The sequence below is a fragment of the Chinchilla lanigera genome, unplaced genomic scaffold (genome assembly GCF_000276665.1).
Source record: "Chinchilla lanigera isolate Chin_1 unplaced genomic scaffold, ChiLan1.0 scaffold00014, whole genome shotgun sequence".
NCBI classification, from domain to species: domain Eukaryota; kingdom Metazoa; phylum Chordata; class Mammalia; order Rodentia; family Chinchillidae; genus Chinchilla; species Chinchilla lanigera.
In genome coordinates, this window is record NW_004955415.1 from 4,652,997 (window position 1) to 4,680,149 (window position 27,153).

The 27,153-nt window shown below is 51.9% G+C and overlaps 1 protein-coding gene across 3 annotated transcripts in view; it reads right to left on the reverse strand.

Moving 5' to 3' along the window:
• Ppargc1b (peroxisome proliferator-activated receptor gamma, coactivator 1 beta) overlaps window positions 1-27,153 on the reverse strand; it is a 118,829-nt gene that overhangs the window by 14,940 nt on the left and 76,736 nt on the right. Inside the window, exons 2-9 of one of the 3 annotated variants that reach the window (XM_013512327.1) lie at window positions 18,380-18,553; window positions 11,685-11,897; window positions 7,638-7,754; window positions 4,722-5,877; window positions 3,813-3,849; window positions 3,431-3,484; window positions 3,214-3,278; window positions 1,311-2,109 (exon numbers count right to left, since the gene is read on the reverse strand). In XM_013512327.1, the coding sequence (XP_013367781.1) occupies window positions 1,311-2,109; window positions 3,214-3,278; window positions 3,431-3,484; window positions 3,813-3,849; window positions 4,722-5,877; window positions 7,638-7,754; window positions 11,685-11,897; window positions 18,380-18,553 (2,615 nt within the window). The remainder of the gene's footprint in view (window positions 1-1,310; window positions 2,110-3,213; window positions 3,279-3,430; window positions 3,485-3,812; window positions 3,850-4,721; window positions 5,878-7,637; window positions 7,755-11,684; window positions 11,898-18,379; window positions 18,554-27,153) is intronic. The other 2 variants (XM_013512328.1, XM_005380593.2) reach the window with 2 other exon arrangements.

Genomic DNA, 27,153 nt, shown 5'->3' on the forward strand with positions numbered 1-27,153 from the left:
GGAGGAAGAGTGCCCTGGCCACAGTAGATGGCTTTCCAAGCACACTTTTTCGGGGCAACAGCCTGGAGACTGGGAGGCTGCTCACCCCAAGCAGGCTGAGACAGCCTTGGCCACAGGGCGTTGTCAGGGAAGAGCTTCCCCCAGGAAAGGGGAATGAAGCCAGAAACAGAGGCCCAGAATTGGCTGCCAGAAGCCTGGGACTGATGGCTTCTGGCTTGTGAGGCAAAGCGGCTGTTAAAGAAATTGCTGGGGAATTCATTTTGACTAACAGACAACTTAGGGCTTCTCAACACTGGAAAAGTTCCTGGGCTTGTGGAAAGCCCAGGAACCTCCTAAAATTGATGTTTAACAGAGAGATGGGCCCTTGCTTTCAATCGGTTAGGAGCCATTGGTAAAGATGTGTCGATAAGCAGCCGTGTGTTTCTAAGAAAGCTCTCTGGATGCCTGATTTTTGGTCTCAGAGTACGGTCCTTCGGCAATATCACCACTGGTGAGCTTGTTAGAAATGTAGATTCTCTCACCCTCACCGAATCAGGTAAGTACCCAGGGGTGGGAGTTCCAGGAGTTTCTTAAAATGCACCCCCGCAAAGGCGGCCGTGTTCTGCTTTTCTGCTCTGGACCCAAGAGCACCATCTAGTGGACACCCAGGCACACGGCCAGCCCCCTCCAACCTCCCTCAGGGTGAATCCTGTCCTTACGACCAGAGCGAATGGAGCAGTCTCGCCAAATCTGCCAAGGTTCTATGCCTTCTGCCCCAGGTGACTTTTGGGCTGGCTTCCCCTCTTGTCTGGCTCAATGAGCCAGGACACTATGCACAAACAGGCTCGGACGCACAGTCCCAGCCCTGAGCTCTTTTTACTGCAGGAAGTCACAGGGCAGCACACACCGGAACCAAGAAGTAGAAACCAACTCCATCTCTGCTTTAATCCGTTTTTTAGAGGAAGAATCAGAATTACACTAATCCTTCTTTCACATGATAAAGTGACATATGTTTTAAACTATGTGGGCCTGTATTACATGGGCTCAGAAATCTATTCATTTAACAAATACAAATGTAGAAAACAAAGAATAAGAAGCAAAAGGTCACAAATGGCCAGAAAGTGACTCTTTTTTCTCTCCTGAGGCCGGGGGATTAGGGGCCCTCTTGACTGTCACATACTTGCCCCCAGGGCTCGACCCAACTCCTCTACACACACAGAGACGCAGCCCCCGCTCCAGGGCAAGTTTCCCGGGCTCCTCTCTCCCCTGGCACTAGGGGAACAGACCTCAGCAACCCGCTGCCCACCCTGAGGCTACACTACCCGTTATACCTGAAGTTCCTTCGGGGAGCTGGTGACCAGGAGCCGCCGGAGGAAGAGCCAGAGCTGGAGTGGCTGCGGGGACAGAGCTGCCGACCGGCCTTGCTAGGTGGGCTCTGGTAGGGGCAGTGGTCGGAGCAAGGGGGGCTGACTCCTGAGTCCTCTCCATCATTGTCCTCCTCCCTCTCTTCCTCTTCCTCCAGGAGGAAGCTGCTTTCCCCACTGCTGCTGCTGCTGTCCTCAAAGACCTCGTACTCGGGGCTCTCACATGAGGCCGGGTCTGCGTCCTCCAGGGCAGTCTCCAGCAGCCCAAAGTGCTTGGTGAGGCTGGCGCGGATCTCGTGGTCTCTCAGTTGCACACTGTCCTTGGGTGGCACACAGGCGTCACAGCTCTGGCCCTCCTCCTTCCTCCAGGCCTGCATCTCAGCCCGTGAAGGGGCGCCTTGCTGGGGCCAGTCCTCGAAGGGGGCCCCAGATGGCTCCCAGGACCTCAGCACCTTCCTCTGCAGGGCGCCCTCCGGCCTGAGCACCTGGCAGTAGTCATGGTCTCCAAAGGAACAGGAGAAGGGGCGCTTCTGGCCAGCCTGGGAGGCGGGCTGAGTTGTGACATGCCGCAGGTGGGACAGGAGCTCGCTCCGCTCTGAGGGCTTCTTAGGCAGCTTGTGGGCAGCTCCTGGGGCAGCCTCGAGCTTGAGGGCCTCAGGAGAGGGGAGGCTGGGAGCTGTCTCTTGGCCTGGGCTGTGCTTGACGTCTGGCTTGAAGGGATCCTCCTCTGTGGGCTTGTAGGGAGGCGTGGTGGGGGGCGTGAGTCCTGCCCAGGCAAGAGCAGAAACATGTAAGGGGAAGCCAGACCTCTGCTCCAAGGGACACTAAGACCTTAATTTGGGACGGTAAAGGAGTGGTCGCATGCTATCACCCCCCAGACTAATGGATGGCAGGCATCCCTAATGGATCACGGCGCTGCTCGCTGCCTGAGCCTGGATGTGGCACTGGCATGTGATAAGAAGCATTTGCCATCCCTTCTGTGGCTTGGTAATGGCAGCTGAAGCCTCAGAGCCTAGAGATCCTATCCCACCTGCAAACATTCAGTGAGCCCTGACTTGGGCATCTCTTGGTGTACAGCAGGACAGACACCACAGGTGAAGCTGCCCACTGGATTTGGCCACCACAGTGCCCTTGGTTTTCCTGCACCAGGCCGTGGTGTTCTCTTTAATGTACCACAGGGACTTGCTACAATGCCCAGCTCTTCCTCTCTGGGGCTCCTGAAGCCTACAGGACAAAGGCCAAACACCTCTGCATTTTGTTCCTTTTATGACTGCTCTTTCCCAGCCCCCACCCCCGCCCCAGTTCGACCACACAGCAGGACCAGGTGACCGCTGTCTCTGACACAGCCTGTATTCCCACTCCTCCAGTGTCTCTGCCTGTGCTGACTCTGCCCCGAAGCACACCGCCTTTGTCTTCCAGTGCCTGTTCATCCTGCAGGACCAGCTCAGATGTCCCTGCCCTGGTGCCCGGGGGTCTGCTCAGGCCACACTCCTGCCCAGTCTCAACCCTCTTGTTCTCCCAGAGCTCCTGTTCATACTTTAAAGGGAGTGCATATCAGGCTGTGCTCTCAGGGTGTGAGTCTGTCCCCCCTGCCCCTAGACCTCGGGCTTCCCCAGGGAAGAACCGGGGACCCGGATATCACCTCATGTGCCGATGACTGGCAGCTGAATGGCTGGCCCCCAGGCCCCGACCCTCCTCCTAGGACATCCTGTTTGTGCAGTCAGTGCCCCGCGCAGCCTGTGGGGCGGTGGCAGGGAGGGCTCACTGGGCACCCGCACTGCCTGTGGAGCTGTTCAGTGTGCGGCACTTGTGGCCGGGGGCCTTGCCACCTCCCTCAAAGGCACTGCAGCAGCTGAACCCCCCAGCTCACCTGCCGTGCCACAGAGCTCCACCGTCAGGGCCTGCTCAAAGCTCTTCTTGCCAAAAGGAGGGCCGCTGGGGAGAGGGGCAGGGAGGACAGAAAGGAAGGAGGCTGGTCAGCAGGAGGCTCCCACTGCCCCAAGCACTCAAGGAGGGCAAGGGCAGACTGTGGCAGATTCCGGCTCTGCTCTCATGGGTCTGGGAGAATTTGCGGGGGGAACCCTCACCCTGGCTGTTGGAGGAATTCAAGGTGCACAGCTTTTAGGACACACACAGGCCTGCTGGAGTGTGAGGAGAAGACACGTCATGCACATTGCCAGCTTTTCCCCATGGAGAAAAGAACTCCTTTCCGGGCCCTGGAGAGGAGAGCTCAAGAAATGTCCTCAGGGCTTGATTCTCCATCTTTGCCCTGGGCCTGCAGAGACCAGCTTCTAAAAACCAACTTTCTTTGAAGGGAGCTCAGCTCCTGTTCACCCCTGATGACAACTAGGGCAGAGGCCTAGGAACAGGGCTGGGCTCAGGGGCAGAGAGACCCTGCTACGCTGAACTCACAAACCCAACAAGACAAAACATTATAAATAATATATCAATAATTTTTAAAAAATCTACCTTTGCGACAAGGCCAGCAGGAGGCACCTTGAAGACTCTGAAAAGAAGACCAAGAAAGAAAAGGAAAATAAGATTCTTCACTGTGGCACCACAAGCAGATGTTTCCCCGCAAGGAGACCTCAAGCTTCCAGGGCAGCTGGCCCAACCCCCTCACCCTTACTAGGGAAGGACAGGAACAAGCCCAGGCTACTTCCCACTCCGGGTCTCGGAGGGCGGCTCTCCACGATTGTACACAAAGAGCAAATGTGCACAGGTGTCCCCTGGCCAGAGCATGGCACCATGGTATAGAGCTCTCACTCTCGAGTGCTACAGCTGGGGAGTCCAGCATAGGGCGGAGCCCTCAAGAGCTCTGAGCCTCAGTTTTTGTATCTTAAAATGGAGAAGGTCACCATGTCTGCCACATGGGTTTCTTGTGCAGAGTGAAAGGGAGAAGGTATGTTAAGCCTTCGACCAGCAAGTACACAATAGGTAACTATTATTATCATTACTACTATCATCAGTGTTTAAAAGCCAACCTCATGGTGAAGCTGAGCTTATAAACTGGCATCTCTGTTACATCACCCCTCATAGGTCTTCTTTAGACACTTACCAAATTTATAATCAGCTTCCTTTTGGTTTTGACTGCCCCTCTCTCTCACTGAAATGTAAGCCCCATGAAGGCAGGCAGGCATTTTGCTCCTTTTTCATTAATCACTGCCTTGCCCATGGGTACATCAGGGGTGTACAGGTGCTTTCCTGAGGATTTCTCCCAACAGCTCACCGTACAGAAAGGAAAGACAGAGAGGGGAAGAGACCTGCCCACTCTGCACAACACTTGGGGGCATAGCCTGGAACACTCCTGGCTGCTAGCCCAGTAGGACGCGCTGCACCCACCCCTGCCCCCGCTTGCAGGCTGGTGGCTCCGACTACCTCTGGAAGGGAGCTGTGGGCAGCTGGGGTCGTCATCCGTGTCCCCACACCCACTCTCGCAGGGACTCTCCAGGGCAGGGATCTGGGGTCCCCGTGGGAGCTGCTGCTCCTGCGCACTGCCCTCATCCGTGGGGCTGCCCAGCTGTCTCTCCATGTCGCAGGCTTCAGGGGCCAGGTGCAGTGAGGGCAGAGCACCTTGGGGCGCAGAGGGGACCAGCAACTCATCAGTGAATGTCAGCCGGGCGCCCAGGTTGGGGTTCAGTCTCCGAGAGCGCCGCACAGGGCACGCAGGGCTCTCCAGCTTTCTCCCCAGCTTGGTCCACGGCAGATCTTGGCCTGGCCTCTTCCTGCCCCATTCCTCCTCCTCCTCCTCTTCTTTTTCTTCTTCCTCTTCCTCCTCCTCGTCCTCCTCCTCCTCGCCCTCCTCCTCCTCTTCCTTCTGCTGCTGCATTCTGGCAGACCGGCTGGCATCCCCTCTCACCCGCAGTCGCAGTGGACGCAGGCTCGGCCTGGGCCCCGAGCTCCTGGGTGAAGCTGTGACCCTCACCTCCTCTGCAGGGGAGGGGCGGGCAGGGGAGGCCTGTCTGTCTCTCGGGAGCCTGGCCCTCGACTGGGGGGTAAGGGAGGCGTAGACAGGTGTGGCCAGGCGGTAGGGTTTACTGACATCACAGAGGACATCTTGAGCCAGAAGTTCTCTCAGGATGGAGAACTCAGCACAGGAGGGCTTGGAGGGGTGCCGGTGCGGGGGTCTGACCTGCCTGGAGGGGCTGCCGCAGGGCTGGGGGGCCGGTTCGGGGGCCGGTGGGGATAGCTTCCTCTGGGGGAGGCAGTAGGTATGCATGTAGCGAATGAGCTGCACCATCGCCTGCATGTCCTCTGGGGGAACCTGGGCACAGGGGCTTGCCCTTCCCGGCGTCACAGGGTCCCAGCGAGAGGCCTGGGCTGGCTGGGGGCTTGCACAGTCCTCCCCGGGCAGCTCGTCCTCCTTGGCACAAATGTGGGGGCTCAGGGGCAATGGCAGTTGCAGGCCTCTGTCTGGAGAACAGGCGTTCACCCGGGGGCAGGATGGCACCGAAGTTAGGTGCTTATGTAGCTCTGTGCAGCGCCGGCTCTGAGGCTGTGGCACAGGAGCCTTCTTGTCCTGTGTGCTCTCCATCTAGAGAGGGAGAGAGGCCCGAGTGAGGCGGGAGGGACGCATGCTCCTTCCCTCTGCCCCACCCCAGCCCCTTGCTGGCCCAGCCGCCTTACCCAGGCCATGAGAATCTAGGTGTCCATCACTCTGCCCTGACCCTCCAACACAGAGGCAGCACCTCCTTGTGCTCAGGTGGTGAGGAGTAAAGGAACACCCAGCCCAAGAGGCTTCCCCACCACGAACTGACCCTGCAGAGCCTTCTAGATGCAGGTCAGAGGCCTGCTTGGCCCATCCTGTGTCCCTTCTCCATACGCTCCAGGCACAGGGCCAGGACCTGAGCTGGTGGCTGCCAGTGGTGGGGAACAGGACGGCTTCACTGCAAATGGGGACACCGGGGTCCTTCAGGGAGATGGGAATGTTCTGTAGCTGGAGCGTGGTCATGGTTACAACACTACACACTTACTAATAATCATAAAATTATATGTTTAGGACAGGTGGCTTTTAGCAGGGCACCGGTTGTCCCAATATTCAGGAGTCTGAGGCAGAGGGATCACTTGAGCCTGTGAGTTCAGACCAGCCTGGGTAGTACAGTGAGACTCCATCTCAAAAACAAGCAAAGGTAGCTTTTATGATATACGTGGTACTTGAGAAACGTTGTTATAAAAAGAGAAACAATTGGCTTGGTATGCTGGCACATGCCCCGAATCCTAGCTCTTGGGGAACTTGAGGCAGAATCACAAGTTTGAGCCCAGCCCAGGTAACTTAGCTAATTAACAAGGACCTGTCTCAAAATAAAGAATTAAAAAGGGCTGGGATGTAGATCAGTGTGAAGGTCCTGGGTTCAACCCCAGTTTAAAAAAGAGGAAGAGGAAGAGGAAGAGGAAGAGGAGAGGGAGAGGAGAGAGCAAGAGGAGGAAGAGAAGGAGGAGAAAAATTCAGCAGCTTTCCAGTGCCCACAGGATAAAGGGAGGCTCCTGGGGCAGGCGCCCACACCCTCTGCATGCCAGCATTAGCTGACATCTCTCTCAAGCCTTGCCTGCCCATGTGTTCCTGCATGGAGGCTTCCCTTCCAGTGCCACCTTTTCCTGGGGCTTCCTCACAATGGTCCTTAGCTGTGTCACCTCACTTAGAAACCTCCTAGTATCCCAGAGGGCAAAGACCTGGCCCTCCAAGAGCTCAGCTACTGCAAAATGGAAAGCAGGAGGGTGGGCTTGTGCTTCAGGAGGTCAGTCGGGACAAACAGGGAGGGAGCAGGACAAGCGTGTGCACAGACAGCAGGGGCAGGTGTAAGTACAGCTGCACGGAGCACGAGCCCCTGGGAATCGCCCACATCAACCCTCCTTGCCAGGCTTGGGAGATGAGGCCCCAGAGAGGGTTGCTTTGATCTTTGTGTTCTGAGCTCCAAACCTGCCAATGGCTCCCCAGAAAATAAATCTCAACATTTTATTGAACTCAGCCTGTACACCCAGTGAAGATCCTGCTTCCATCTGTCATCCCATAAATACAAACCTTGAGGGCAGGCCCCTCCGTCCCTGCGCCGACCAGTGTTAACCTCTAATGGCAACTGAAACCCTCCAGTGTGAGGAAATCCAGGGCTCTCTCTAGAACCCCAAACGGGGCTGTATCTTAAGGAGCAGAGCCCAGGACGATGGCTCTACGATTGTGTGAGGAGAGTGGATAGAGACTAAAGTGACTGAACCTGCCACGTGTGGCCCGAGTTGATGACTGTGTCATGGAGTGGCCCCCTAAGGGCTGGGCTAACTTCTGGGCATGTGCATAAATACCTTGACCCATGGCCGTTGACTCCTGGATCTGAGGCCAGCCTGGCGCCAAGTGGTCCCCTCCTTCTGAGGGTCAGAGCCTGACGGTGGTGAGGATGTGGCCAGGAGGAGCTTCTGCAGCTGCACAGGAGCAGAGAGAGACACAGAGTCTGGGGCAAAGCATGGCCGGGCATGAGGACCACAGCCAGCTTGAGGAGGATCACACCTTACCTGGCACTGTGGTGGGACTGTGGTAAGGGCGTGTGATGCCCTAGAATGATGCTCCTGACATGAGTGCAGAAAGTGCATTGTGTAATAATCCCCCACACACAAATATCACACTAAATGTAAACTCTTCTCAGAGTCAATAACCCAAGAGAATAGCTGTGACCTTGAGAAACGAAACTGCTCTTGGGTAACGCTTAACCATTCCGCTGTTAAACTATTATCGGGACATTCTGCGTACACTTTCGGTATACACATACATACAGTCCTGTGAGGTTAGGTACCAGAAGTGTTATCTGAAGTGGATTCCAGCTGATTTCCTTTAGTTCATTCATACTGACCTTTAAAAAATAAATTTCTTGAACTAAATAAGTGACACATATAGTGTTAAATCTGTGTCTATCTACCTACCACAAACACTAATGACTGGACAATTAAAAGCATCTCCCTCCTTTCCTCAAAAAACTAAAACTAGAGGTTCCATTTGACCCAGCTATTCCCCTTCTTGGTATCTTCCCAAAAGAATTAAAAGCATCGTACCTCAGCAATACATGCACACCCATGTTTATAGCAGCACAGTTTGCAATAGCTAAATCTTAGAAACAGCCCAAATGCCCAGCAACCAATGAATGGATAAAGGGTTTATATATATATATATATATATACACACACACACGATACATTATTATATATACTATACAGTATATAATGTATTATATATACATTATATATTATATATAATATATATATATTGTGTGTATATACATATATATATACACACACACACAATGGAGTACTACTGAGCCACAAAGAAGAATAAACTTGAGACATTTCCAGGTAAATGGATGGACCTTGAGACCATACTCTTAAGTGCAATACATCAGACACTCATGTGTAAATATCACACTGTTTCTCTGGTGTGAGAAACTGAAAGTGTAAATAAGGACCAACATGTACAATAGATATTGGGAAATGGAAAGAAAATGTTTAAATGGGCAAGGGAACTAGGGAGGGGGAGGGGGAAAGGAAGGAAGGGAAAAGAAAAACAAGAAAAGAAGGAAAAAATGGAAACAAACCTTTTGCAAATAAGGAGGGGAAGATGGGTTGAAGGGAGGGGTGGGGATTGAGGAAAAACAAGGCATCAAGATATATCATGTACAGGTGCAAATCCCCTGTCATGAGTGTTATCATTATATAGATCTAAAATGTACCATTAAACTTAGTTAATTTTTTTAAAAAGCATCTCCCTCCTATCCTAGGTCTCTTTATTGTTCCCAGAGGCAGCTGGCACGAACTAGTTTCTTGTGCACCTATCATGAGACGGGCCTTCCCCATATAAGAACACAGAGGTCCATGTCACCTCCAACCCCTCAGCCGTTTTTGCACATATGGAATAATGTTAAACTTTAGCTTGTCTTTTTTTCCCCAGATAATTTTTCTACAGAGATTGTTGAAACTCGCCTGCTTTTGCACCCTACAGGCGGATGCACGGTGCGTCCTAGCTGACGTACCCAGGATCCATCATGGCCAAGGATGAAAACATGGCAGGAAACACAGTGGGATTTTACTACAGTGTCAACTGTTTTCTGGGAACACCCACCTGCCCCCACCGCAGCAGGAGCACAGGCCCAGGAGCCAGAGGCGAGGCCATGCCCTATGCTCCTAAAGAGCTGAAGGACCCCCACGGCCTCACTTGGACCTCAAATCAACATACATCCTGACTTTGGATAGAAAAGACCTCGGACCAGAGAAAAGAGGCCTGGCCACCCAGCTCAGCCCCACTCACTATGCGTGAGGCCTGGGGCAAGCTGCTTCCTCCTCTGGGCCTTGGTTTCTCCATTGGCGGAATGAGGGGCAGGGAGGTGCAATGGCTGGATCTGAACCTTTTTTTGATTCTAACAGTACAAAAGAAGCTGCTGACCTCAGAGAAATGCACAACTATGTAGAGCTCCAAGCATCCTCCTAAGTCTATGGTGGGTGCTCTGGGACCCTCGGCGAGACCTAGGGCCTGAATAACTTGGCAGATCTGTCTAGACCTGCTAGTATGCTGAGAGTGTAGACAAGGGGTCTGCTACCTGTGGCCCTAAACAGAAGAGCCTTCCAGTGCATGAAACAGAGGCACTCAAGAGAGGAACAAGCGTGAAGAGTCTAAGGGATGAGAGGTAAACAACCTTTGACCAGCAGGGGTCGCTCTTTGCCTCGCCAAGATTTAGTTCCTCTAAGGCCCTGTGCAGAAATGGCACTGAGAATTCTTGTTACTACTACCAAGGTCATGCTGGAACAATGCCTTAGCTAATGTTTACTGAGTAAGTCTATGCACCAGGCACTGTTCTAAGTGCTCCTCATATATGACCTGCTCTAGTCTCAAATGCTCTTTGGGGCAACGACGGTTATCTACCCACAACCTCACCACCACCAAGAGGTGAGGAAGCTAAATCAGAGGGCCCGTAAAAGAGGGTGGGTGCCTAAGGGGCCCACAGGCACTACTTAATGGGACTGGAATTCAAACCCAGGTGGTCTAAGTCCAGTCTGGAAAGAAGCAGGAGCCCCTCAGCAGGAGCCACGATGTGAGACAACGTATTCTGTACCAGCCCATCTACCTGTTTCCTAAACGTTTCCCACTGCTTTGGGGACCCTGAAGGCAGCGGGAGGAAAAGCAAAGGATGCTAGACCAGGAGTCTGAACACCTGGGCTCTAGTCTTTGCTGGGACACCAACTTGCTGTGTGGCCATGGAAGAAATCCTCCCTACCCTAGGCCTCAGTTTCTCCAGGGTTGGGCTTGACAGTCACCAAGGGCCTTTCTAGCTCCATCTCTCCATGACCTAAGAACCTCCCTGCTCTGACAGGCTCTGATTTCCCAGCTGGACCCCACCAGCGCCAGGAGCCACATCTCCAAGGTGAGGGAGGAGCCCGAGGAAGCTACACCAAGCAGGACTGCGCAGTCACAGCACGGCTTCAGGAACATCAGCACCTGCCTGCAGCACCTCGTGAGGTCCAGACCTTGTGACAGTCTAAGCACAGCCGACACCTCCCCAGAAAGCTCTCTTCTGCGTGCATTTGTCATCCCACGTACTCTCACGCAGACAGCACTTGACTTGTGCTGGGGGAGGGCAAGCGAGTCTGACCTCACTGGAAGGTCATCTGGAAGGGTCTGTCCAAACTGAAAACTCATGAGTGCACAGACCAGGAGTTCCACTTCCCGGAATTTATCCGCTGATGAGGGGCAAAGCCTGTACATGCAGAGTGACTAAGCACTGCCTGTGACAACGCAGGCGTTGAAACAACAAAAATACCTCCCAGCAGGGGTACGGGGTAAATAAAGGCCGGCATATCCTAACCCAGAAACACTACACAGCCAAGAAGGATGAAACTCTTCATTTGGAAGAACTCCCCAGACACACAGCAAGTAAGAAAGCAAGGTGAGGAACTGTGTATATGTAACACAGGCTTCCTATTGTAGTAACAAACAAACAAACAAACAAATGAGATCTGTAACCAGGGTTACCTCTAGAGAAGGAAGAAGCGATCCTGAGAGGGTGAAGGAGGTTTTGCTTTTAACTGTCCATATTTGCTGCTTGAATTTTTACCGGTCTACATAATCTTTAGAAAAACATTTGCATGTAATTTCAAGGATTTAACACATGACTGAAAACCTTTGAAAACCCAAGGAGCCTTCAGAACACAGGTGACACCTCCTCCTGCTGCCAGGTGGCACCCACTTTTGGTCCAGACTCTACCAGGAACCACGGTGCCATCATGCACAGCAAGCCCAGTGGTGCCCAGGTCAGTGACACTGCACCCAATCCCAGGTCACCACCATCGCCTCAGCCAGAAACAGGTTCTCACCAGTGAAAATTCATCCACCTCAGAGGCTGGGGGCAGGGGCTTCTCTGGGGCAGGGCTGGGGGGCGCAGACAAGGTGGCAGGGGAAGCTGAGGTGCAGGATGGCGTATCTCCCTCATCCAGGGTCGAGAAGGCAGCCAGTCCCACGTCATCTTCGGGGATGTCGTCCAGGGTCTTGGTGAGTGCCGCCAGGAGGGCCTCATTTTCGCTGTCAATCTGGAACGAAGAGGCAGAGGGGGAGAGCTGACATCTTCTCCTCAGAAAGGCTCTTCTGCGTTCCTTTCGTACATCCCAGCTACTCTCACATGGGTAAAACCTGACTCGTGCTGGGGAGATGCAAACCGGTCTGACCTCATTGGAAGGTCATCTGGTCATTTGTCTAAACTGAAAAATCATGTGTGTGTAGACCAAGAGTTCCACTTCCGGGAGTTTATCCACTGACGTGGGGTAAAGGACAGCTATCTGTGTGGGAAAACCTGCTCTACCCACTCTCCTCTGTAACCATCACCCTCCTGCCCAAAGTTTTCCTCTACCCCTGTTCCCCATCAGATCTGCTCAGCATTCCTGGGACAGCAGATGCCCAATAAATGTGTTGCCAACTCTAAGAACCCCTGTAGGGTGATGAAGGAGAGGGCCCTTTCCTGCAGTCCCAGTCTTGGCTCTGCTACTCGCTAGTGTGACCTGGGGCATAAAGTTGCCCATATGAGCAATGCCTGCCTCTTCCACTAAGGACTGAGGCTGCTCCCCAACACTGTTAGTGGTACCCTTACAGACCCCAGCCCCTTGGACCGTGAGGCCCAGGCACAATGAAGGTTGAGCAAGCCAGGGCTCACCCACGACAGTAACAACCAGAGCAGTAATGAAACAGCTACTGTTTCCCTGTAGGGACTCAGGTTGGGAGCTGGGCCTGAATCCCAGGGCTCAAACTTCCCAAGAGGGGGTCTCTAGGCAAGTAGTTTCCTTACCTGTCAAATAGGATAACAGCACCTATTTCATCAGGCTGTCACTGAGGAGTAGATGAGTTAACATAGGGAAGATGCTTAGGGAAGTACTACCTGGCACAGAACAAGCACTCACTGCTGCTGTGATGACAGTATGCTACCACAATCTGATGGCGATGATGACGGTAGTGATGGTGGTGGCAATTCTTCCTCCACCTTTTGTTCCCTCCTGTCTCCCACAGGGCTGCTCTGCCCCTGGCTTTTGTTGCCACTGGTGATACAGCATGCCAAGATGTCCAAAGCCCTGCCCTCCTGCATCCTGCCCTCCAGTGGCGATAGAATCAAAGTAAAACAGCTCATTGCAAAGCACAGGAAAGGCTGGGAGGCAAAGGAAAGAATGGCTTGGAATGAGAAGAGGAACGTGCCGAAGATTAAAGGCTAACTGGGTGGCCAAGGCAGCTTTCTCTGAGCAGCTGCGTGACAATTAAGCTTAGCTGTCAACTTGATTAACTTAGAAACCACCTAGGGGATAATAAAACACACTTCTGAGTGCATCATGGTGGGTGATGGAGACATAACCTTGGGGTGTATATCTGGTCTCTCCCCACTTCCTGACTGGCACTGTTCCTTGCTGTGCTTCCCACCTGCCATGAACTAGGCAGCTTTGCCCTGCCATGCCCTTCTGTAATGATAGTTCTGCCTTCGAGCCACTGACTATGGACTGAATGTCCTGAAACTGTGAGCAAAATTAAAACCTCTCCTCCTTTAAGTTGCAAATATTTCATCCAGCAGTGGGAAAACTAATTATAAATTCACGTCTCAACTTAGGCTTGAAAGACACCAACCAGGCTGAGGGCTAAGGAACAAAGACCCAGGCAAAAGGGATGCCCAGTGCAAAGGCCTGCGACACAGAGCCCTGCCAAGAGAGAGACACCTGGACAACAGCATCTCAGTGACCCTCACAATCGCCCCTACAAGGGGAGTTCTGTTCTCATGTCCACTTTGCAGATGAAGAAACAGGCTCATAGAGTTTCACCAACTTGCCATGGGTCACCTAGCGTATAATGAGCAGAGTCTGGTCTGGGACTGGGTGTCCCATGCACAGATGGGCCAAGACGCTCTGCTTCCTGCAGGGAGGATGAGCACGCATACTCCCAGTCACCAGGCTGTTAGCCAGAGGCCCAGAGCAGAGATCACACTGCTCCTAGGGGAGGATAAGCACCTCTATCAGTAACCCTGGGTTCCTAGGCCTGTTCTGGCAGAAGCAAATGCTGTCACATGATGCCTCTGCAGCATACTTTCCCATCCCAGGTCAGGCTGTTTATCCTTTCTTCAGGAAGTTCATCTGAAATCCACATCTCGTGACAGCCTGTTGGCTACACTAAATCTGTTCCAGGCCTTGCAGTCAGAACAGCAGCTGAGTAACTCGAAAGGGGGGACATGGGGAGAGGAGAACAAACACATTTGTAATTTTTAGAACAGAGCTAAGAATAAAAGAAAAGTCAAAAAGAAGATCTTGGTTGGACCTGACCCAGGACTGGGGATGGGGGGCCTCTGGGGAGATCAGGCCCATGGACTCTGGCTTTAGAGTGTAATGGGGGCTCCAAGACGGCTGTAAACTACATGAACTGCAAACATGTACAAAACAGACTGCAATGGGGGCTCACTTGGGTGCCCCAGCTCCCACCAGCAAGTCCTCCGTAACCCTTGGGCCAGACTTCCAACCCTCTGTTTCTACAGGGATCTTTCTAGCTTAATGAGAGTCAAGATCCTAGAATTTGGGGCTCAGGGGCCAATTAGGGGCTCTGCCACAGAGTGATGCTGGGAAAGTCATTACCATCCTTTAAGCCTGGTTGCTTACCCATACAATGGGAAGACTGAGCCCTGGCCATCTCCCCTGCAGGGCTGATGAAAGTAGCCCACTCCGAGCCTGGAGTGTGGGAAGCAGCAGAGTGGTTGAGTAAAGGAATGAATAAGGCAAACAATGAACAATGGCCAGTGGCGGGAGACTGGGTTGAGTGTCTCAGAGACTGGATTCTAGAGGGAAGTCATCCAGAAATGACATCACCCATGGTGGGTGGAATGAGAACCCTCGCTCTTTCCCAGGGACTGTAGCAAACGACCCAGAGACATTATGAATTATCATGCCTATTGCAGCTGGAAGGGTCTCAAGGCCAGGTAGTGACCAGCACTGCCAAATACATGTCGCACATACTCCCCCTGTCGGGTGCAGAACCCCAATGGTGGAACCACTGGGAGGCTGCTGGTTCCTTCCACACCAGCATCTCTCTTGACACAGGGCCCCAGGTCACAGCCCCCAATCCATCATATCCAGCACTTGTAAGGAACCCCAGCTGCCGTTCTTTGTGCAGGAGTGGGCTGAAGCCCCAGCAAAGAGATTTATCAAGGTCATACAGCAAATCGAGGCATGAGGGTGAGGACGAGAACCTCGGACTTACTGAGCGCCAGGCACGGGTCGAAATGAGAACAAATGGTAGAGAACTCTCCAAGTACCCACCAGGTCAGGTGAAGAGAAAAGTGCATAGCAGAAGGCCTTCCCCGCCTTCCACCTCCCTGGCTGCTCAGCACTAGAACAGTCTGGGGAGGGCCCAGGGATGCTAAGTGGCAGGGAGGAGAGGTCTCTCCTGCCCGCCCAATCCGCTCCCTCCCTCCATGCTACCCGGTAGGTAGCCGGCATACTGCCTCCCGGGGAGCGGGCGGCCCTCTCCTTTCCCCACACCCATGAGCTCGGCTCCCCCTGCTCCACTCAGAAACAGAGTGCAAATTAATGGAGAGTTAATCAGCTGAGGAAGGGATATTAATAGACTTGGCCCCACCCCCAACCTTCCCAAGCTGATCTCAAGCTGGAAGAAAAAGAGCCTGCAAGAAATCCGAGGGAAACGGCTTCATTCTGGGGACTTGACATGGTGCAAAGGAATGGCACAGAATAGCAAATTTAACTGCCAGGCTGAGAAGACATTCAGAGATCCTCCCCTGTCCAGCAGGTTTTGCTGAGGCACAAGAAACTCGGGAATTGCCCTCTATCCCTTTTCTGGGGGAAAGTCTATGATTTCATCAGAATCTAGACATACACAGTGATTCTCCTCCCCGGCCCTCAACAGATTAAGTCACCAATCTAGGCCATGTTCCTTCATTCCTCACACTGCCCAACCTCGCAGGGCACTGAACAAACAAACACCTGCTTAGTCTAGAAATACTTGCTAAGTGCCCACTGGGCCCAGGCCCTAGGAACTCTGGGGCATACAGAAAAATGTCCGTGTTCCCCAAAATGTTGTCAACCCTCACAACTATAACTTCTTTTCCACTCTCTCAGTTTGCCCATAGCAATGATGCCCTTCCCTTGTTAGAGTACTGCTCTGACACGAGTAGTCAGACTCCACAGTTCCCAGTGCTCCACAAGGAGACTGTCCGAGCTAGTGGCAGGAGGATCAGAACCTAGGGCCCCTGGCCCTCAGCTCAAGGCTTTGTTTGGAATGGGTCATTTCTGGCCCTTGGCAACAAAGGAAAGACTGCACTTGGTTCCATTTAGCAAATGCAAATTGAGTCCTCATAATGCGGGAGAGCTCCAGAGATGACGAAAATGTGAGGGACACATACACTGAGATGGGAGCGCAGGAGAGGAAGCAACCAGCTAACTCTTCAGGAGGCAACACGAGAGCTGGGTGTGGAGACTTTGTTCACAGGACAATGATTCCTAAGTCCCTGATGTGCCGGACACCACAAACAGCATGGACACACCCCGAGAGAGCTTACAATGAATGGCTGCGCCAAGAGGACAGCGCAGTCCCTAACCACAGTGTCACATGCACAGCAGGTGCACCAGTGAGTAGCGCAGGCAGAGCAGGCTCAGGCTGGGGTGTGCAGGCCCGAAGGAGAGAGGGCCTAGAGGCAAAGCTGTGCCCGTGGGACAGCCATTGTCCTCACTGGGCTGGAAGCCTAGGGGCTGCCCCAGGAGCACTTGGGGCTGAAACCATTTCATGCAGTGGCAGGGCATTGGCAGAGAGCTGCTGGGGGTCTGGCCAGGAGTATGTGGGTATGTGGGGTGGGGGTGCATCTTGTGGAGATGTTCCAGGCAGCATCCAAACGCCTCCCCAACATCAGATCTTCACAACCTGAAAATAGTTTCAGGAAGCTGGCCCTCTGGGGGTGGGGGGAGGGAGCAACACTGTGAAAGCATCACCCCCATTCTTCAGGGAAGGAGCTGGAGGACCCGGACAGAGCCAGAGCCAGAGTTTGAGCCCAGCCCTCTGACTCCTCCGGGGTGGGCAAGGGGTTCAGTGTGGTAGTGAGGGGTCGAGGATCTTCAGAGTCTGCCCTGCATCTTCCCTGTGTTTGTTGGACAAGGAAGGTCACCTTTCCCGGCTTCACTTTCCTTACTTGTAAAATGGGTTGTCACTAACACATGACTTATAGATTACAATAGTCCCAGGAGAACTACAAACTCTTTCCATGACCCACGAGAGACTGTGTGCTCAGGGCTCTGCCTGCAGCCCCGACCTCACAGCCTAGCACTTTTCTCTCGGCCTTTCCCGGCTTATTGCTCTGTCCCCTCCTCCTTCGGTCTGGAGCAGTCTGGCCCTGCCCTGTGGACCTCAGGGCCGCCTCCTCATCCCACAGCTGGGACCCACTTGTTCGGGAAGTCTTTCCTGGCTGGCCAGCAGTCTGCAGATCTTCCTACTCCTGGGTATTTCCCTGCATGCTCTGTTCCCAGCTAAGCAGCTGCTGCTGTGTCTGTTTGCTCCAGACGGGGACGTAAGCCGATGGACAGTGCCTGATACACAGGGGCTGCGGCAAGCCTTTCCAGGAGGACTGACAGAATCTGTAGGGAGGATGATCTGAGATGACGCTGTGGCACGCCAGCACACAGGTGGCACAGGACGTGTCATTACATAGGCATGGGCAGCTGTGGTTCCTGCCCCAAACCTGATGTGGAAGAACATTAACGAATGCGAGGCTCCCCATCACCCGGCTTCTTCCATGGCTGATCTTATTTTGTCTCTTGCTCTGCATGCCACACACACACATGTGCACACAGCGCACACAGTTTGCTTTCTTCAGAAGCAAACCCTAGCCGTCATACCCCTCCAGGCTGAGAGGAAACCACACCCATCAAGGCTGTGCAGGGAGCACATGGGTCAACAGGCCTACGCGTGGGGTACTGGCTCTTAATTCAACTGGAATTAGGGATAACTCTGTCTACAACTGAGAGACATTAAGAGTATGGAATGAGTTAGTATATATATACAGGGACAGTCCTACCGCAGAACAGGTGCTCCGTGATGTGAATCCTTCTCTCTCCTGACTCATGAGACAGCAGACTAGACTTGGTTCTAATTCAGCCACTGGCTAGGCAAATTGCCCAAAGTGTATAACTTAACTTCTCAAAGCCTCAGTTTCCCTGTCATAAAATGGGGAAGTAATGACACCTGCCTCACAGGGGAGGATGAGGATTTGATAAGACATGCAGGGAACAGAGGACTTGGAGCCCCACAGCCCTCAGGGGAGCTTGGTTCTGCCAGGGAGGCACAGAAGGGGCAGCGCAAGCCCTTCTTTTCCAGAGGTGATAACTTGGGTTGAGTGAGGGATGGGAGCTGCCCCAGGTCATGTGCAGATCCAAGACAAGCAGCAGGGTCCCAAAAGCTTGGGTGGGTGTGCAGACTTCTGGATGAGCAAAGGCGGGGGCTGCAGGAGAGGGCAGAGAGAGGCATGCAGGGCAGGGGTGAGGCTGGGCCCTACCTGGAAAAGCTCACAGTCATCAGGGCTGTACTGGCTGGGCTCCGTCTCAGAGTTCTCCGGGCACCACTGCAGCTCCCCAAAGCAGGTGGCTGAGTCAAAGTCGCTGGCATCCAGCTGGGAGAGGTCGAGCTCGGGAAAGTCAGCGCAGAGTTGTTCCTCTCCGGATCCCCCACCCTGAGGAGACAGGAAGGAAGGAGGTGGATCAGAGCTGAGCGAGACTGGACCCAAGCACAGGCCCTTGTACTCACAACACTGCAGATCTGGATCCTTAGCCAAGGCCCCATAATTCCCAATGACCAACAAATATATAAGATCTGCGCCCCCTCCCCTGGGTCCTCTCTTTTTTTCTGTGTACTCCTATACATCCCTCAAGGCCCTGCCTACATGGCATGTCTTTTTTCTTACTGGAGCTATTTTGTTGACAACTTTATTAGAATCTGTAAATAGAGTTATTCCTTTACACAACTGTCCCCCATAAGGGGATTTCTTAAAGTTAACCACCCCTTAATATTCAAATTGAAACAAAATACAGCAATAATGATGGCTAACATTATTGAATGATTATAAGGTACTGAATAAACACCCATGTTCCCAGGGAATTTAGAGAGATATTTTTAATATCTCCAGTGTAGATCACCCATTGGTAGAGAAAGCCATAATACATCTGTATCAAGAAATACTACTGTTGCCAGGGATATAGCTCAGTGGCATAAGCGCCTGCCTGGCAAGCACAAAGTCCTGAGTTCGATTCCCGGTACTAAAAAAAAAAAAAAGTGTGCAAGAAATACTACTGTTACTGAAGGATGAGGCAGATGTATGGATCATCTCCAGGACATGTCAAGTAAAAAACTGAGTTGTAGAATACAACCCCACATGTATAAAGGGAATGAAAGAACACTAGAGCTATGCATTTTTCGATGCAGGATAGCACGTATACAAACACACAGGAAGAGGCCCTGCAAATCGCACAGCCAAGGGACAGTGCGTGGTGGGGCAGCAGCAGCAGCATCTGAGTCAGCAGTTCTTGCAGCGTGGTCAGGGGTCCGCCACGGGAGCACCACCGAGGCACTGGCTGGGACAGCAGTAATGCAGACTCTCAGACCAGTCCCAGAACTCCCGAGTCAGAAGGCACTGGCCACTTTTTCACTCAGTCTCCCAAGTTTAAGTCACCAACACAAGTGAATAAACAGAGATTCAGAAGCTGACACAGCGGTAGAACACCACAGCGATAGGTGGGTGGCCCAGGGACCTGGCAAATAGGGGCCAAAGCCCCTACTCCCCAGCCATGGGACTTTGGGCAAGTCCCTTCACCCCTCTGAAATCCAACAACCTCATCTGTAAAATGGGACAGCACCACCACCTGCCTCACAGGGTTAAGAGCAAAAGAGGTGATTTACAGCCTGGCCCACTAAGTGTTCCCTAAATGTCAGCTCACAGTAATGATGCAAAATGATGCTGCCAATAATGAAAACAGCGGTGCTCATGGCAGGGAGGGAGGGACAGGACCTGTCTGAGAGAACAAAAAAAGGCAAACATGACACCAACGAGAAGTAGGTTTTGCCCAGGCCTTTTCCTTGATTGTTCCCACTTACTAGGCCTCATAAATTATGAATAAATGTATATAATTAGCTCAACTTGACACAGGAAAAAGGCTTTTATCCAAATTTGGGTCAAACGCCTTAATTGGCATTTTGCAAGAATTCTGCCTGCACAGGCAGCACCAGGGCCAGGTCCTCCAAGAAGTGGTTCCCAAGCTGCGTCTCGGGCCGAGCCCTGCAAGTGGGACGTGCCCCCAATATCCTGTGCTGTGCCCATGTATTCTTCCTCCAGTATACATAGATTCAGCGGCCCTAAACATGGAGCTGTGAGTCGCCCTGAGATAGACACTGTGCCGGCTGATATAACCAGGGCCAAGAAGACAGAACCCCTGTCTTCTTGGAGCTCACGTGTGTAGAAAAGGGAAGATAGTATTAAACACATAATTATGAAAATGAAACGTGATTATAGCAGTTCTCCCTTACATGTGGTTTCAGTTACCCATGACAACTGTACTCTGAAGATATTAACCACTTAACAGTTTACCCTTAGTGTCATTTGGGTAGTGCATTTATTTATGTACTAACTATCCTGAGGGTCCCTTGAGCAGGTGTCCTTTCAACCAGTTGATTCTTGTATTGAATAAATTTGATAAAATTGTCATTTTAATATTTCCTGTTACCTTATAAAAGACTAAGGAAAAAATATGCAATTTTGTTATTTTGTATTGAAATAACAGGACTGGTAAGTGGTTAAATAGAAAATTCCAGAAATGGGCAAAGCTGAGTTGCACGATGAAATCCTGAGTAGTCCTTCTGTGTCCCACTGGAGCATGAGGCACCCCTTAGTCCAGTATATCCACACTGTATACACTACCCTCCTGCCAATTGATTAGTGGCTATCCTGGTTAGCAGACTGACAGTGGGACTTGTGTACAGGTAGCCCTTTTTTTCCTGACTTGTGCCACCAAAGTGCAAGATATGCCAAAGAAAATCCACAACAGGTTTTCCATAAATAAAAGATAAGAATGAATCTTCTGTCTATGAATTTGTGAAAACAAAAGAAGCCAGCTTTTCTCTCACACCTCAAACTGCAGAAGTTAGGGAGACAGTACACGGTAAGTGCATGGCTAAGATGGAACACGCATTGAATTTGTGAATGTATGTATAGGGGGAAATTATACAGGGCTTTGTATACTATCCATAGTTTCAGGCATCCACTTGGGATGCTGGAACACAACTCCTGATAATAATAAATTGTGGTTCTCCAAAAAACAGCTGAACACTTCTGAGCCTGGTTGAGATCCTGAAGATGTCTTAACTTTTGAGTGCCCAAGGTAATAGCAGCCCCCCAGTAAGCCTGACTCTAATCTACCCCAACCACAAATCATACCACGCAACAGCTGCCCTACCACAGGAGACTCAGGTGGATTCCCTCAACTGCCTCTTGGGAGCTCCTGTACCCTTCAGTCTGGGGAAGTGGCAGTTTTTCCCCACTGTCTAGTAGTAGACAGACATTTCATTTGTTTCTCACTTGGGGCCCCTGTGAATAAGTCTTCAATATTTATGTACAATTCTTTGTGTAGACAGATGAATTTCTCTTGGGTAAGGATCTAGCAGTAGAATTGCTGGGTCATTTGTTAAGTGTATATATAGCTTCATAAAAACAAACAAGTGTTCTCCAAAGTGGTTGTACCAGTGTCCATGCCCATCAGCTGTATGAGAGTCCAACTGTTTTGCACTCTCACCAGTACTTGATGTTTTAATTTGAACCTCCCAAGCACTTATTCAATGCTACCAGGAGCCAGGTAGTATGACATATAAGACTCGGTTCCTTCCTTTGCATGTTGATATCTTTATGAGGAAGAAAATATATTCTTCCTACTTCATTACAGGCTGGGTTAGTGCGATGAAGCGGAAACAAACCAGCTGTCCTGGTGGAGGACAACAGAGGGAGGGGACTCCGTCTTAGATGTGGGTCTCAGGATATGCTTCCTGGAGTTGAGACATGAAGGAGAAGCCAGGCAATAGAAGAAGTAGGAGGAGTGTTCCAGGCAGGGGATCAGCAGAAGCAAAGACCCAGGGGGTATAGAGCCGAGGGGTCGAGGCTCTGAGGTCACTGAGACACAGCTCAGTGAAGGGGGAGGTGACGGGAGAAGGGGACACCAAACTGGCAGGCAGAAGCCAGGTCAGACTGGGATTGCGAGGGAGTGGGGTTTTACTCCAGGTGGGACAAGGTGGGGCCAGCATGGAAGCAGGGAGAGGGGTTAGGCTGCTAGGGCCATCCAGAGAGGGACAGGTTATGGGGCTGGGGAGCCACCACTTGGATATCACCTGGGACCTGCAGAATAAGAGGGAGGGACAACTGCAGTTGCAAGGCTGCTGAACAGCACAGGCCCCCTTGAGCAGCAGAGCCCCCAGCCGTAAGCTCTCTGGGGAGCACTTCCTCTCCCCCGAGGGACTCAAGTGGCCATCTCTGTGGCCTTGCTTCTTAGAAGCTGCTTTAGAATCAAGAGTCCCAGAATCCCTGACCAGACAGGCAGCAGTCCAGAGAGGCACCGTAGGTGGGTCACAGTGGACAGTCCAGGAGTCAAGAGTCCCCTTCAAGAACTAGCTAGAAGCTCTGGATGTACTTCCCCCAAATGCACGAGTGTGTGGGAAATTTACATGTGACTTTCAGGCCTTCAAAGATGTGGCTTAAGACCTCCTGCCCTAGTTACTCTATCTTCTCTACTTCACAAATATGGACACTGGGGCCCAAGAAGGGCAATGGGTTGGCTTGAGGTCATCCGGTGACCGTCCTTCTCATGAAACTGCGCCACCTCCTTTAGATACCGCCCAGAAAGTGGCTACGACCCTGTGCTCGTTGATTACCCACAGTGGCTCCGCGGACACAAAGTGGAGCCAGCACATAAACTAAATCAACCTTCGCTTCCCAGCTTTGTCAGTTAGGCTGGAGACCACTCTCCAGCTAAAAATACATTAGGCCCTGCACAAATGGTGATTTCTCGGCCTTCTCCATATTTAGAGGCTTTTGAAGGGGTGCCTCGGGTGACCCAGTTCTCTTCAAAAAGTCTAAACTGCCTTGCTAGGAGGTCCAGCACAGGCCAAACAGGCACTGCTATTACTGGGCACTTACTGCATGCCGAGGGCCTTGTGCCTCACATGCGCCTTCTCATCAGAGTCTGACCGCAGCCCCCGGGCAGACGTTACTGTCCCTGCATACACGTCAGGAGGCTCCAAGATCAAGTCACCTGCCCAGGCTGCTGTGACAAAGGACTGTGTCTGGGTGGTGTGAGTGCGAAATGTGAAGTCTGAGTGCAAGCTGTCGCCAGGCCTCATTCCTCCTGTGGGCTGAGGGAGGGGTCTGACCCAGGCCTCTCTCCTTGGCCTGTGGACGGCTGTCTTCTCACTCCCTCTCCCTCTGTGTGCGTCTGCTCTGCCCAAATTTCCCCTTGTAACAAGGACATCAGCCATATCAGATCAGGGCCCACCCTAAAGACCTCATTTCACTTGACTTTCTCCTCAAAGACCCTATCTCCAGGTAAGGTCGCATTCTAAGGCAGCAGCCATTAAGGCTCCAATGTGGTGTTGGTTGGTTGGTTGGTTGGTTGGTTGGTTTTTTGGAGGACACAGGTGAACCCATAGAACCCACAGTCTCAGAAAGGTGAAGCTAGGATTCAAACCCAAGTCTAGAGAGCCATTATCCATCACCCTGTTACTGAAAATGAGACATCTGAGATCATTCATTCCCCGCTTACAGATGGGAGAGTGAGCTTCTGAAAAAGGTTAAGAAGGATGCAAGTCCATAGCAAGTTCATGGCCACACAAGGGTAGGTCTGGGCCAGCTGCACTGCCCGCTGCACCAGCCCTGGTGCACCAGCCCCTGTGCACAGCCCCCTGGCCTCTCACTACGTGTCTGGTACCCCCCAGCGTGATCCCCTCTCTGGTGGTGGTTCCTTCTGAGCCCCTGGCTCCCACAGCACCACACCCCTTTTCCAAATGGGCTGTAGGTTCCTCACGCCAGGAGATAAATGACCTTGGCAGGAGATTAATGGGGTTTGGTCCAGACTCACCTAAGTGGCTTCATTGGAAGCTTGTGTATCTTGTTGGAAATCGATTCCCTGCTTAAGGAAGAATGCATCTTCAGGAAAAATTGGTGGCTTTACTTTCCTGGCCGCAATCAGCACATGGCCTAGCTTAGTGCCTGGCCTAGAGCACATCTGCCCAGGCCCTGAGTGGAGGGAAGCAGCTGGCGTGAGAGTGGCTGCAGTGGCAGCGTGGGCTCCTGACCTGTCCAGTACTCACCATGTGTCCTTCAGACGGCCACCTCTCCTCATTGCCTCTCCAGAAGACCGAATTTAAGACCAGACAGGCCCTCTGGGCCCCTCTTACTCCGTGCTTTCAAGTAATTCTGTGCCATCTAGTTTCTGGGATCCATAGAGGCTCTGAGGAAGTACTCAGGCAGAACACAGCATTTAATACACAAATACACTTCCAGGGGGAGACAAAGTACAGAAAGAAGGGCTGCCTTGAAAGGAGAGGAAGCCGAGGCAAGGCAGGCAAAGGCAGGCTCTGGCATGGCTAGTGACGCTAACTTTCATGGCCTTGGTTTCTATAGGCAAATGAAGAGGGTGAAAAGACTCTTACCTCCCAGATTTCTTCAAAGGATAAGATAGAGATAAGGGAGCCTAGACACTCCATGAATAGTAGTCATAGTGGTCCGAGTGTGGTCACCCCGTGGTGACAGAATTAGGAGGTGGGGCCTTTAGGAGGTGGCTGAGTCATAAGCGAGGACCACTCATTAAAGGAATTCGTACCCTTATCAAATAGACCCAAGGGAGCTCATTTGCCCTTTCTACCACATGAGAACACAGCACGAAGTCGCCATCTATGAACGGGAAGTGGGATCTCATCAGACACCATACACGCCTCCAGAACTGTGCAGAACAGTGTTCTGTTTATAAGCTGCCTAATGATGGCACTCTGTTACAGCAGCAATGGACTAGGACACAGTTACAGCTCTTTAGAGTTCCCGGGTGACATTCATGACTATGGTCTCATTAGTACTCTCCCAGAATGCACAGCGTGGTCAGTGGTTAGTGTTCCCATCCAACTGATGTGAAGACTGGGGCTCTAGGAGGGTCCGTGCTTCCTGAACTCACCTCCTAGCTTGCCTCAGTCCTAAACCTGTCACTGGTTCTCCCTATTCTTTTTCTGCAAACATGACCAGCACCCATGGGATATTGCCAGGGTTTCTGCTGGAGGAACCAACTTGCCCTGTCACCAAGGCTCTTGCTGTCACTGGTTCTTTTCAGGGTTGCTGGGGATGATGGGGCATCTGGGACCCAACCAGGCCAGACTGCTTTCCCGTGACCACCACTGCAGACACCTTACACACTACCCTACTGCCTGCAAGAGCCTCCTTCCCGGGCCAGAACTCGTGTTTGATGCTCAGAGGCAGGTCTTAGTTTTAAAATTGCTGTCAGGAGTGCCTAGGCCTGCAGTGAGGTCTGTTGGGTTGGCAGATTTATGGCAATATAGGCACCTTTCCCCTTTCCCTAACCATGGAGAAAGCTACTAAGTGATCATGGTGCTACTTCCTGACAAACCCCAAGCATTCCCCACATGGAGCCTGAGCAGCCATTTTACTAAGTCATTAGGACTGGCCTGGTCTACACTACAACCCTGGGCCTCCACTGGCCATCTACAGAGGAAGTGAGGAACCTGACCTGACTACCACCCACTCCCCGCCCCCAGTGGGCGGAAGTCTACTGACTTTCCTTTGAGCAGCCACCTCTCCCTCCAACCTAGGTGTTCGTGGCAAGCATAGTCTGGCCAAGTGGGCCAGAGAGAATACTAAGAATTTGCTGGAGTGTTTGAACAAGGGGACTTTGGTAGCTGAACCTCATTCTAGAGACACTACCTGTGAAGAACCTGCCTTAGAATGAAGCCACACAGGTGATGCCAGCCAAGCAACTGGCAGAGATGGAATCCTGAAAAAATAATTTAACCACTTGGATCCAGCTGTGTCTGAAGTTAGCTCTTCTCTGTGCTCTGCAGGAATGTGAGCGAATAAACTCCTGTTAGATTACAAGCCCGTTGGAGTTTCTATCATCTATCAATGAACAGTGATGACTAATTTATCTCCCTTACGTTAGAACAAAACCCAATCTTCCCAGTCTTCCAAGCTAATACAAAACCCCAAGGAGGCTTCCAGAAGAACAGTAGAAAGAGAAGCTGATCTTAGTTCCCACAGAAATACTCCAAGTATGATCAGAAATAAGACTCAAGCTACAAGCACAGAGTTAAGCTCCAGGAAAATAAGTAGAAAATGGAGAGGCTCTGAGTCCAGCTCAAAAGCACAAAACACCCTCAACTTAGACATGAACTAGAGCATTGGAAGCCTCTTCCCAAATGCTCAAGGCTAAATCCCTCAGCCCAGCACTCCAGGCCCTTTCCCCATGGGAGTACACGATTCAGGCCTGCTGAGCTTGATGGGCCCTTTACAGCCAGGCCCTAAACCCTAGCCAAGCAGGTTCTTGCACAGGGCTTGGAATAAGCGGAGACGAGAGAAAGCCGCCAGGTCTGGCAAGAGTGGGTTCTCTAGCCCAGTGAGCAAGACAGGATCCAGTACTCAGAACTGGCTGCAAGGCTGGGCTCTACCCAGCCAACTGTAAGGCAGCCCAGTTACCAGGGCACTCTGGAAGACCCCTCTGCACTCAGCAGGACAACGGGGTAGATGAAGTCTAGGTCTAGACACTGCCCTGGAGAGAGGGCCCAAGAGAGGACTCAACTCAGAGCTTGTTAAACTTCTTGCCATGTCAGGGTTTTTGTCATATGCAGCCAAATCAAATCCCATCCGGGCCTCCTTCGGCCTTTGGTACAACACAAATTGCTCTAATCAGTCCCCATCTAGCCAACCCGCCACGTTAACCAATGTCCTGCCCTCCACCCCCCTCGTACCACACCCTTGACTAATGCCGTGATGCCCAGCCTGGCTGGTCTGCCCCCACCAGCTGAGGTATTTGTGTACTGGGGCCATTTGTATCACCCAAACCCATCTGTTACTATAATTACTAAGTTTAATTAGCTGGCTCATAACCAGAAAACCTAAGTACGAAAGAAGAAATCTCAGTGAAAGCTAAGTTGAAGGTTGTGGAAGGATTTGATAAACGAGTCGCTAAAAACAAACAAAAAACTGCTGTCCAATTTTGTGAGGATGAGATCACGGCAAAA